The sequence below is a fragment of the Anguilla anguilla genome, chromosome 12, assembly GCF_013347855.1.
Source record: "Anguilla anguilla isolate fAngAng1 chromosome 12, fAngAng1.pri, whole genome shotgun sequence".
Taxonomy (NCBI): Eukaryota; Metazoa; Chordata; class Actinopteri; order Anguilliformes; family Anguillidae; genus Anguilla; species Anguilla anguilla.
The window spans coordinates 39200168-39212467 of record NC_049212.1 but is presented as its reverse complement, the minus strand read 5'-3'; the positions used below and the strand labels follow the sequence as shown (position 1 = coordinate 39212467).

Here is a 12300-nt window from a genome sequence, read left to right as displayed (position 1 = left end):
AGTAGCTTTGAATATTTTTGAGCATATTTATAAACAAGTGTAATTACTGTAAATTAGTGTAATGTAATGGACAGCGAAATATATACGACAACGCATATTCGTACTGTCCAAATACGAATAATGTCATGACATCAATCAATAATAATGGACTTTGTCGCCCCCTCGAGTATTCTCAAAAACGTGTTACTGAAAAACGAAAAGCCTGAGCGGAATGAATGTTGGAGACATCGGCGCATACTACCAAGTTTATGGGCGGAACGGAAATGGTTCGTGCTTGTTTTCATTCCGAAGATTCATTCATAAAAAGATGGGCTACTAGCTGTCGTTGTTTTGACTTCAGGTAAATAGGTGCGTTTGAAAACTATATAAATACACGATATACTTTAATATCATGACGCTATTTTTGCTAAGCCTGTATAGTTAAATAAGAAGTAGATTTAATCTAGACTAGTGTCAATATTACCAAGATAATTTAACAGTAGGCTATACTTCGATCGGAACAGAAAACATCAATGACCAATTCATAAAACCACGGTTTACAGCAAGTGAGTTTTATAACCCACGAGCATTTATGAGATGTATTAGTCTGAACCTCTGATCATAAACGGATCAGCTGCATAAATAGCTACTAAATTGTTATGCTAAGTTCGGAGGAACTGTAGCTTACATTAGTAATACTAGCACTTGACGTTAATTTATCACTTCTGCTTTACCCCATTTAGTTAGCCACAGTATACAATGAATGACACCAATATGCCGGTTCGTCTACAGAGATGGCTGAATACGTTGGCTAGTTAGCTATGCACATGGACAATTGTTTTTAACCTGCAAAAGGGAAATGCCAAGGTTTCCCAAAGCATGAAATTATCGTAACTTTTTAAATGGGTATCTAAAAGATGTCATTAGTGTAGTTGAGCACCGCGAATGTCAGCTGCAAGCAGTGAACATCCGATTTTGATCACAGAAGTGAGGGCTTGATGGAGACCGACCGGAGGAGGGATAGCCGGTCCTGGGACTGGGACAGCCCACAGTGCCGTGCCCAGCTGGACGAGGTGTTTTTCCGCCCACAAGACTACATTCGGGCGGGTAGCCAGGAGCACAGGGAATTTTGGACTTTCTTTGAGCGCTTCCAAAGGTTCAAGGGGAAGAGGGACATGGCATTGTCTAAAGCCGGCAGCGACGCTCTGAAGGACGAGAGCCGGGAGAGCAAATCTAGGAAGAAAGGAGCCGTCGGTAGCGTGGACCTGGGTCTGCCCAAAGAATATGACGCTCGCTACCGGATTAATGTGTCCGTGTGCACCAGGGATGTTGAGGAGCGTCTCGGTGGGTCAGATCGACGGCGACAGACCTCATCGGGACCGGGAAAGGAGGAGATAGCCACCTGTCGCCTGACCCTGCTTCACTTCCTGGACTTTTGCCAGAGGCAGAGCTTCGGCAAGCTGGCGAAACTTCGCCGGGAGCAGAGAAGCCTGCCGATCTTCCAGTACAGGGATCGCATCGTGGAGCTGGTGAGGACGCACTCCGTGGTGGTGGTGGCGGGGGACACGGGCTGCGGAAAGTCCACCCAGGTGCCCCAGTACCTCCTCGCCGCCGGTTTCAGCCACATCGCCTGCACACAGCCCCGACGTATCGCCTGCATATCGCTGGCCAAGAGGGTCAGCTTTGAGAGTCTCAACCAGTACGGATCTAAGGTACGAGGAACGTATGTATGTCATTTTGTCTCAGCCCTGTCCCTGGGGACCCACTGTGTAGGTTTTTTTGTTCCAACCCTAGTAACAAGCTATGTATTATAATGCGTCTAAGTGCACAATTATGGCTGAACTTAAACACATTTTCAACAACCTTATTTGATCAAGAGATTGGCTTTGACAAAAAACCAGCATGTGCAGCGGGTCCCCAGGATCAGGGCTGGGAATCTATTTTATATGACCTAGCCTTCCAGTTCTCACAGTGTCTGAAACAAAATAAGTCAACGGCATTGAAATTGATTGGATCACTGACAGAATGATTAAATGTCTTTTCACCAACGCTTTTCTGGTTTAATCACAGATTTCAGATGTGAAATATAAATTTACTTTGAGTGATGGTCAACAAGGGTCATCTCTGCTTTCAAGTAATATACTCACAGGTTGCTGGTGGTCTAGCAACATAACACTGTTTTTCTAAAGTCCTGATGTTTCCTGAGTTGCTTATGAGGATATTAAGGAGAGCTGACTGAGAGATCGTTGCCGCGGTTACAGGTGGGCTACCAGATCCGCTTTGAGACGACGCGCACGCCGGTGACTAAGCTGCTGTTCCTGACGGAGGGGCTGCTCCTGCGGCAGATCCAGCAGGACGCGGAGCTGGGCCGCTACCAGGTGCTGATCGTGGACGAGGTGCACGAGCGGCACCTGCACTGCGACTTCCTGCTGGGCGTGCTGCGCTCGCTGCTCCGCCAGCGGCCCGACCTGCGCCTCGTGCTCATGTCCGCCACCATCAACATCAAGCTCTTCTCCTCCTACTTCCACTCCGCCCCCGTGCTGCAGGTCCCCGGCAGGCTCTTCCCCATACAGGTGAGCACGGGCTATTCCCCATACAGGCGAGCTCAGGCTCTTCCGCATACAGGTGAGCACAGGCTGTTCCCCATACAGGTGAGCACGGGCTGTTCCCCGTACAGGCGAGCTCGGGCTCTTCCCTGTACAGGTGAGCACAGGCTCTTCTCTGTACAGGTGAGCACAGGCTGTTCCCCGTACAGGTGAGCTCAGGCTCTTCCCTGTACAGGTGAGCACAGGCTGTTCCTCATACGGGTGAGCTCAGGCTCTTCCCTGTACAGGTGAGCACAGGCTGTTCCTCATACGGGTGAGCTCTGGGGCAGGCTGTTCCCCATACAGGTGAGCTCAGGCTCTTCCCCATACAGGTGAGCACAGGCTGTTCCTCATACGGGTGAGCCTGGGGCAGGCTGTTCCCCCTACAGGTGAGCTCAGGACCACCCTCAGAGTCGAGGGAGGGCAGGTATGTTGTCCCGGGCCTGGAAGGAGGAGGGGGGCAATGGTCTGTGAACTTGTGATAAATATTATTGAACGATACACACAGGGAAAGTTTTGTCTCGGGCCTGGGAACGTCACCTGGCAGCCCCAGCCAGGTTTGGACGCCAGGTGTGGTGCTGCCACTGTACCTTTGAGCAAGGAGCTTCAGCGCTTCAGCCGTGTCCCTGCAGGTGATCTACCAGCCCATACCTCCGGAGGAGCAGCCCTCGCGCTCGGAGAAGCTGGACCCGCGGCCGTACCTGCGGGTGCTGCAGGGCATCGACCAGCGCTACCCCACCGAGGAGCGGGGCGACCTGCTGCTCTTCCTGAGCGGCGTGGCCGAGATCAACACCATCCAGGAGGCCTGCCAGACCTACGCCACCCACACCCGCCGCTGGATCGTCCTGCCGCTGCACAGCACCCTGTCCCTGGCCCAGCAGGACAAGGTACCCTGCTGCATCCCCTTAACCCCCGATGCCCTGCAACACCCCCCCTCCCCCCCCAACCCTAACCCACCCCACCCCGCCCCCTAACCTTTTCATAGGCTATTCCCACTAGATACCAACTCGTAGTGAGACTTCACAGCCACTCTAAATGATTTAACCCTTTAAGGTGTGACATCACAAATATGTGGTTAGAATGTTCGTGACTGATGATTTTAATGCTGATGTCACAATCACTGCTGGTATTATTTTTTTTATTTTTGTCTTTGATCTGCAGGAATTTTGCTGATGTCTAAAGGGCTAAAATATTTAAAATATTCAAAACAATGTATCTGATTTACCTGGTCTGTTGGACCTCAGTGAGTTGAATTTTGGGTGAGCAGCTTTACACAGGGCTATGTGCTAGCATGACCTCTCTGTGAAGGGCAGTGGTGAGGTCATCGTTTCGTCACCACGGTGATGTGATGTAACCCCCCAGGTTTTCGACATCGCGCCCCCGGGGGTGAGGAAGTGCATCATCTCCACCAACATCGCCGAGACGTCGGTCACCATTGACGGCGTGCGCTTCGTGGTGGACTCAGGTGAGGAGACCCTGGGGTGCACAGTATCATAAAACATGTGCGTCTCAATACATGTGTGCAAGTCTATATAGTCCCGTCCCATCCCCACCCCATAGCACTCCCTCCATTTTTACTTATTTAGGTTATTATATTTTTATGGATTTAGATGATATTGTTTATTGTCTTGTGTGTATCCTCTTTGGACATGTTATCCATGTAGTGTATGTTTTGAATTTGTGCTACGGTGCTTGTTTAGCATGTTTTATGTGCACTAGTGTTGTAGGGATTTAGCATCTTAACTCACCGGTATGGGAAAAGTTGTTAGCCGAGTCTGACGCTACTGCTTATTTAACTCCTATGGATGCCTTTGCGTTCCCTTTGATAGTAAGTGGCTGTAGATTAGCGTGTACGCTACGAGGAGTGCACTGTGATGTAATGGGGAGACCTGGCGGTGAAGTGGCCGTGAGCTGAGGTGTGGACGCGGCCTGTTGCAGGGAAGGTGAAGGAGATGAGCTTCGATCCCAAGGCCAAGATGCAGCGCCTGCAGGAGTTCTGGATCAGCCGGGCCAGCTCGGAGCAGCGCAAGGGCCGAGCGGGTCGGACCGGGCCGGGCGTCTGCTACCGCCTGTACGCGGAGTCCGATTACGAGGCCTTCGCCCCCTACGCCGTCCCCGAAATCCACAGGGTGGCGCTGGACTCCCTCGTGCTGCAGGTGAGCTGTACCTGGGGGCCCCTTCATCTGTGTGTTTCCTGCATCCATTAGCATCTACTGTGGATAATGTGTGTGTTTCCTGCATCCATTAGCATCTACTGTGGATCATCTGTGTGTTTCCTGCATCCATTAGCATCTACTGTGGATCATGTGTGTGTTTCCTGCCTCCATTAGCATCTACTGTGGATCATGTGTGTGTTTCCTGCATCCATTAGCATCTACTGTGGATCATGTGTGTGTTTCCTGCATCCATTAGCATCTACTGTGGATCATCTGTGTGTTTCCTGCATCCATTAGCATCTACTGTGGATCATGTGTGTGTTTCCTGCATCCATTAGCATCTACTGTGGATCATCTGTGTGTTTCCTGCATCCATTAGCATCTACTGTGGATCATCTGTGTGTTTCCTGCATCCATTAGCATCACTTCATTTGTTGATGATGGCTGCAGTCATTGGTGGAAAGCTCTCCTCATTATTGTTCCAGTCACGCTCACCGTGCCCGTGCTGTCTCTGTGCAGATGAAGAGCATGGGGCTGGGGGACCCCCGCTCCTTCGTCTTCATCGACCCGCCCCCTGCCGCCAGCATCCAGACCGCACTGACCTACCTGAAGGACCAGGGGGCGCTGGACAGCCACGGGGAGCTTACCGCCATCGGAAAACTGTTAGCACAGCTGCCTGTGGACGTGGTCATCGGTGAGGCCTAGCTTTCTCACTTTCTCTGTGTCACATGGTGCAACTCTACCAATCAGAGGAGAGGAGGTGCTGTGTGCAAATAGAAAATCAGCACTCACCGGCTTGCTCTGCAGTGGCACTGTATTATGACAGTTAGGGAATTGGGCTTGTAACCCAGAGATTGCAGGTTTGATTCCCAGGTGGGACACTGCCATTGTCACCTTGAGCAAGGTACTTAACGTGAATTGCTTCAGTAAATATCTGGCAGTGTAAATGGACTTTGTGTACAAAGGTAGAGGACTGTGTCCTTACAGGGGTTTAGAGCTTTATCTGTGCTTTTCAAATTCCTACAGTCCACTGACCAAATTTCAGAAGCAGCATCTGTTTTCACCAGTAAAATTCTGATGCGGTGTTGGGCTGTGTTCAGGGAAGATGCTGGTGCTGGGCTCGGTGTTCAGCCTGGTGGAGCCTGTGCTGACGCTGGCCGCCGCCCTCAGCGTTCAGTCGCCCTACCTGCGCAGCGCCCAGCACAACCCGGACTGTGCCACGGCCAGGCAGCCCCTGTACAGCAACCATGGAGACCCCTTCACCCTGCTCAACACCTTCAACACCTGGGTGCAGGTGAGAGAGCGTGGGCACGATGCACACAGGCCTTTGGGGAATGGAGAGCCTCCAGGTTACAGGCCTGAGTCAAATACTTTGTCCCTGTAGACACCAGTAAACTTCCTGCAGCTCATTGATGGTAAAAAAGAGGCACCTATCTTTACCAATATTCAGTACAAAATCCTTTTTTGCATGATTGTACATCTGGTTAGTACTGGTTTTCAGTGAAAATTCTCAGTGAAGTTATATCAGATATTATTATGCCTCAAGTAGTTCAAATAGCGTATTTGACCGAGGTCTGATTGTGTGATTAGGCAGGAACATAAGACACAATGGAATAGAAGTCAGAACAAAAAATAGCCTGATAGAGGTTGTGTTCAGAGTCTTGGTGTGCTCTCAGGTGAAGGCGGAGAGGGGCGGGGGCTCCAGGAAGTGGTGCCGGAGGCGGGGCCTAGAGGAGCAGCGGCTGTACGAGATGGTCAACCTGCGGCGGCAGTTTAAGGTACGACCCAGAGTGCCGATGGCGTTAGAAATACAGCCGCCTGCCGGGGTCATGATCCGAAATCCCTCAGACACCAATGAACACCCCGCAGATTACTGCCAGTCTGAAAGAAATGGCCTTTTTCATCAGTATTAAGAAAAGAACGATTTCAGAATCCAGAATTTTTCATCTGAATGCACATTTTGATTTGTAACATATTTAGCTGAAAAGTCACTGGGACCTTGTGGGAGTGTTTTAAAGTTTTGTCAGAACCGTAAAGCGTATCAGAAGCGTAGTGTACCTGGTCTGGGTGTGTTTGGTCCCGGCGTGGCTGTGCGATATGGCGGTTAATGAGTGTGTGAATGACCTGGCCTCGTACCCGTGCGGAACAGGAGCTGCTGAAGAGCCACGGGCTCCTGGGGGGCGAGCAGGGCGCCCCCTGCAGGCAGGACCGGCGGCAGCGGCAGCAGCGCTTCAGCGAGCGGCGGAAGCTGCACCAGCTCAAGCGGGACCACGACCTGCAGGAGGGAATGCGCCGGAAGGTCCTGAGGCTGGAGGAGGGGGAGGAGGGCGCCGCCTCGTCCGGGTCGGAGGGGGAGGAGTCCGGGAGAGGGAGGCGGGGCAAGGACGAGGCGGGGCAGAGCGTGGACATACAGGTGAGGAATCTTTTCTGTCACGTGACCCACCCCCCCCCCCGACTGGACAGCCCCCTCAGATTGTAGGAAGTCTCCCCAGAACGTGTGCACTCCATTTCATTGGCCGGTACTTTTCCATCTGTAAAACGGGCCAGTCACTGATTCGCTCCTCTCCATGCAGTCACAATCCAGAGTGGTCCAGTTCAGAAACGGTCTGCTTAGTTTCTTGATTGATATTCTGTCTCTCCCTGGGTGCAATGGACTTGCTGTGGCTGAGTTTACCACACAGAGTTGTCAGTGTGTGCAACAGATTGCCAGATCGTTTAGTAGAAACCAAGGCCCATGTGGGGCTGCAGTTCAGACTTGCAGTGCTGGATTTGCCATATTTTTGTCTGTAAATAATGAGCTGAAAGGACATAAAAGAGCTGTATGGCCAGTTCTCATCTTCATGTGTTGTTGTGCTCTCATGTGATTGGTCGGTTGGCCCCTCCCCCACAGGAAGTGAAGTTTAAGCTGCGGCACAGCGTGACGGAGCTGCAGGAAGCGGCGGGCGCCAGTCAGGACCTGTCGTCACGGCAGCAGGCCCTGCTGAAGCTGGTGCTGTGCCGGGGGTTGTACCCGCAGCTGGCACTGCCCGACGAACACAACGCCACGCGCAAGGACTCCGAGCAGGTCTGTGTGTGAGTGAGAGTGTGTGTGTGTGTGTGTGTGTGAGTATGAATGTATCTGCGTGTGTGTGTGGTGTGCGTGTGTGAATATGAGTGAGTGTATGTGTATGTGTAATCCTGCCCTCTCCCAGGCCACAGTGGTTGGTCATGTGACTGACTGCCCAGTTTGTGTTTCAGATCTTCCACACGCGCAACAAGCAGGGCGTGGTCATCCACCCCACCAGCGTGTTCGCCAGCGACCCCGAGGTGCTGCACGTCCCAGAGCCAGAGCCCAGAGAGACGGGTACGCCCCTGCGCCCCTCAAATTAAATAATCAATCCACACCTCTGTTTAGAGCGCTGCTGGAGTTAAACCACACCCACATTAGGATTATAAACCAATAGAGTGTGCTGCTGAAGTTAAACCACACCCCCATTAGGAAAATACACATAAGTTTCAATTCATTTTAATTAGTTTTATTAGAGCCTCTGCTAAGTGAATGTGATTTAGTGGAAAGTGATGTTTTGTAATGCAATGCGCTGTGATATGTAATGTAGTGTAATGTACATGTTGACGCTCCAACTCAGCCTGTCTCCTGTCTGTAGGCTCTGAGAAGCCGGAGAGCTCTAAGCACCAGCTGCTGGCCTTCGTCACCCTGCTGGAGACCAACAAGCCGTACGTCTGCAACTGTGTCCGAGTGCCCGCCCTGCAGGTCAGTGCACTGAGAACGCGCAACCTAGCATGGTACCAACCAAACTGCTCAACCTAGCATGCTACCAACCAAACTGCTCAACCTAGCATGCTACCAACCAAACTGCTCAACCTAGCATGCTACCAACCAAACTGCTCAACCTAGCATGCTACCAACCAAACTGCTCAACCTAGTATGCTACCAACCAAACTGCTCAACCTAGCATGCTTCCAACCCAACCTCTCAACCTAGCATGCTACCAACCAAACTGCTCAACCTAGCATGCTACCAACCAAACTGCTCAACCTAGCATGCTACCAACCCAACCTCTCAACCTAGCATGCTACCAACCAAACCGCTCAACCTAGCGTAGATTTTGGGTACGCAGGGTGAGCTGATGTTGGGGTACACAGTGCGAGCTGATTTTGGGGTACGCAGGGTGAGCTGGAGGTGCTGATTTTGGGGTACGCAGAGTGAGTTGGAGGTGCTGATTTTGGGGTACACAGAGTGAGCTGATTTTGGGGTACGCAGAGCGAGCTGATGTTGGGGTAACGCAGAGCAAGCTGATGTTGGGGTCCCCCCCGTGCGTGTGCTCAGGCGCTGCTCCTGGTGTCCCGCTCGGTGGACACTAACGCGGACTGCACGCGGGTGGTGGTGGACGGCTGGCTGGAGATGACCCTGAGCGACGCGGACTCCGCGCTCCGCTCCATCTCCTCCGCCCTGACGCTGCGCGCCGACTGGGAGCGCCTCCTGCAGGCGCAGCTGCGCAACAGCGCCCCCAACCTGGACCCCGCCCCCGCCGCGCCCGCCCTGTCCCGCCGTGAGCTGGAGAAGCTGAGCGACGCGCTGGTCCGCTTCCTGCTCTACACCGAGGTACGCCGACCCACGTCGCCCCGACGACGACCTTCGCTGACCTTCTGACCCCGCCCACCCGACGCACTGCGTCACTCTAGGCCTATCAGGGTTCCTCTTTATATGAACTGAATTTCAGTTATGTTCCCGAACTGACTGAAGTTAACTTCCACTGTTTTAATTCGTCTTATATTGTACTGTAAATGCCCCTGAAGTGCTGCAATATACAGGTATATTTACTGCAATATTATATACACTGTAAATAGTGTATTAGAGATGTAACAACAGTAGACAAGAACTCTACTCTGATCATTTTTAGCTAGTTACCAGTATTAATTATTTGATGTTAAATTATGAAATGACCGGTTTCTGCCCAAGTGTGACTGTATTTAAGTCTGCGCTGTGCATACTGTGTACTGCTTGTGATGGCGGTGTTGATGTAGTTTAACCCCCCTGTCTCCTCAGGTCTCTGGTTGAATAAAGGCTAAATGAGGTAAAGTGTGTGTCTGTCTTTGTGCAGGTCAGTTACAGCCTGCGGCGGCTTGGCGGTCTGGAGGCGCAGAACCTGTACGTCGGCCCCCAGCCGGTCCTGGGGCTCCCCGACGCCCCCGCCCTGAACCCCCTCTTCGTCGGGATGAAGGCCGAACCCCACCCTATGAAAGGAGGGCTAGGAGTCTCCAGCTTCTTCACCTACAACTGTCTGAGTGTGAGCACCCGCCTCCACCTCTGCTCCGCCCGCTGAGTTTCACTACGCAACCCCAACCCTCCGCCTCCACCTCTGCTCCACCCACTGAGTTTCACTGCACCACCCTAACCCTCCACCTCCACCTCTGCTCCGCCCGCTGAGTTTCACTACGCAACCCTAACCCTCCACCTCCACCTCTGCTCCACCCACTGAGTTTCACTGCACCACCCTAACCCTCCACCTATACCTCTGCTCCACCCACTGAGTTTCACTGCACCACCCTAACCCTCCACCTCCACCTCTGCTCCGCCCACTGAGTTTCACTGCACCACCCTAACCCTCCACCTCTGCTCCGCCCCCGAGTTTCACTGCACCACCCTAACCCTCCACCTCTGCTCTGCCCGCTGAGTTTCACTGCACCACCCTAACCCTCCACCTCCACCTCTGCTCCGCCCACTGAGTTTCACTGCACCACCCTAACCCTCCACCTCCACCTCTGCTCCGCCCCCGAGTTTCACTGCACCACCCTAACCCTCCACCTCCACCTCTGCTCCGCCCCCGAGTTTCACTACGCAACCTTAACCCTCCACCTCTACTTGCTGAGTTTCAGTGCACAGACTCCCACCTGCAGTACTCCTGTCGATTCCTGAGAATTTTCCACTGAATGTGTTACTTAACCAAAATCACATTTAAGAAGGATTCTTTTCCTTCTGAATATTTGCTGAAAATAAATATTTTCTTTTAAAATTGTAAATCGATAATCTGTGGGTACTGTACTTTTGCCTGAAGGGTTAAAGTCTTTCAAAATTTGTTTTGTGTACCTTAAACCTTATAACTGAGGTATTTAAATCTTCTACCTGTGTGTGTGTGTGTGTGTGTGTGTGTGTGTGTGTGTGTGAGCAGGACTCTAAGGATTTGTACAGCGAGTGCATGCGCACGTTCTGGAGTTGCCCACACTGTGACTTCTACATGCCCCTCACGCCCTTGGAGCGCATGCACCACGAGGCCACCTGCAGGCCGGCTGGGGAACTGCAGCCCAAGGACGGTGAGTATGGGATACCTTTGAGACCCGGAAACTAGGGCCTGTAGTTGGGTCCCAAGTTGGATTCGCTATCCGTCACTTATTTTATGCCTTGTAGTGACTGTGATTGTTTTTGTTTTGTAACCAAATTTAGAGCCAGAAGACGGGACGGCCGCTAGCTCCAAGTCTTCGTCCTCTTCCTCCAGCCTGACCCGGGTGTACCACTGTGACGTCTGCGACAAAGACCTGACCCTCACCTCCACCCAGATCCTTAAACACAAGAGGCAGCACCTGTGAGGCACAGCTGGGCGTGGCCGGGCACAACTGAGGCTTGTTCCCTCTCTGGGCCACCTGATTGGTCAGCACCACTCAGGGGCTGATTGGTCAGCACCACTCTGAAGCTGATTGGTCAGCACCACTCTGAGGCTGATTGGTCAGCACCACTCTGGGGCTGATTGGTCAGCACCACTCAGGGGCTGATTGGTCAGCACCACTCTGAAGCTGATTGGTCAGCACCACTCTGGGGCTGATTGGTCAGCACCACTCTGAAGCTGATTGGTCAGCACCACTCTGGGGCTGATTGGTCAGCACCACTCTGAGGCTGATTGGTCAGCACCACTCTGGGGCTGATTGGTCAGCACCACGGACAGCTCCACCACACAGCTCTTTTAATCTCGTTCGGAAATAAAACTCAAATACTGTAATCAAGACCCTTTAACCCCATTCAAACGATTCAGACGAGCCGCGTGACTGACGGCTCATTTCCCTCCTTTCTGACCGGGACTTCCAGGCCATCACAGGACTGTACATGTTGTTTAAATAAATAAAACAATTATAAAAAGCAGCTTGCCTGTTCTGCTTCTCATTCCCATGTTGTCACGCATATCATGCACCCATTTGATCAGTTTTATTGAACTAAAACCTAAATTATTTGTTTTGCCAAAATTTAATTGATGTCTTTAGACTTGAATGGATTTTAGAATTCTTGCATGCGTCCATCTTGGAATTGGAATAATGGAACTGTAGTGCCATCATGTGGACAATATTGGTACTAATTGCCTTGCTTCTTAATTACACTGTATGCACTAGTGGGTGACTGTTTGTTTCCCCTTAAATTATTTAAACAAGCTTACAAATGTGCATATACTTAAAAAGGAATAATTATTCTGAATGTAAATACATATTTGTGATCAGACAGGGGAAACTGCAGTCTGTGAAACAGTTGAACTCAACTTTTAAACTAAAATCATTTTGGTTTTAGCAGGAAGTCAACTCACCTGGTGTCACAGGTA

General features: G+C 51.6%; 1 protein-coding gene across 2 annotated transcripts; it reads left to right on the top strand.

The window, feature by feature from the left end:
* The first annotated feature begins 223 nt into the window (after positions 1–223).
* dhx34 (DEAH (Asp-Glu-Ala-His) box polypeptide 34) lies at positions 224–11852 on the top strand. Of its 2 annotated transcripts, none has more exons than XM_035386678.1 (17): positions 224–340; positions 965–1691; positions 2241–2552; positions 3197–3451; positions 3927–4029; positions 4503–4720; positions 5240–5414; positions 5821–6014; positions 6397–6498; positions 6870–7133; positions 7611–7784; positions 7958–8063; positions 8365–8471; positions 9048–9323; positions 9823–10008; positions 10891–11032; positions 11163–11852. In XM_035386678.1, exons 1-17 carry the CDS (start codon positions 249–251, stop codon positions 11303–11305), a joined length of 3576 nt encoding a protein of 1191 aa, XP_035242569.1. In that variant the 5' UTR covers positions 224–248; the 3' UTR covers positions 11306–11852. The 2 variants fall into 2 exon arrangements, with proteins under 2 accessions (XP_035242569.1, XP_035242570.1); XM_035386679.1 differs by having other exon boundaries at positions 286–348; positions 11163–11305.
* Positions 11853–12300: the final 448 nt, after the last annotated feature.

Bases quoted from the DNA above. Each gene is read 5' to 3' on its own strand.
- dhx34 (XM_035386678.1), top strand. From the start codon at position 249: ATGGGCGGAACGGAAATGGTTCGTGCTTGTTTTCATTCCGAAGATTCA. The intron at 8,472-9,047 runs GTCAGTGCACTG...GCGTGTGCTCAG, and splicing joins TCCGAGTGCCCGCCCTGCAG to GCGCTGCTCCTGGTGTCCCG. The intron at 9,324-9,822 runs GTACGCCGACCC...GTCTTTGTGCAG, and splicing joins GCTTCCTGCTCTACACCGAG to GTCAGTTACAGCCTGCGGCG.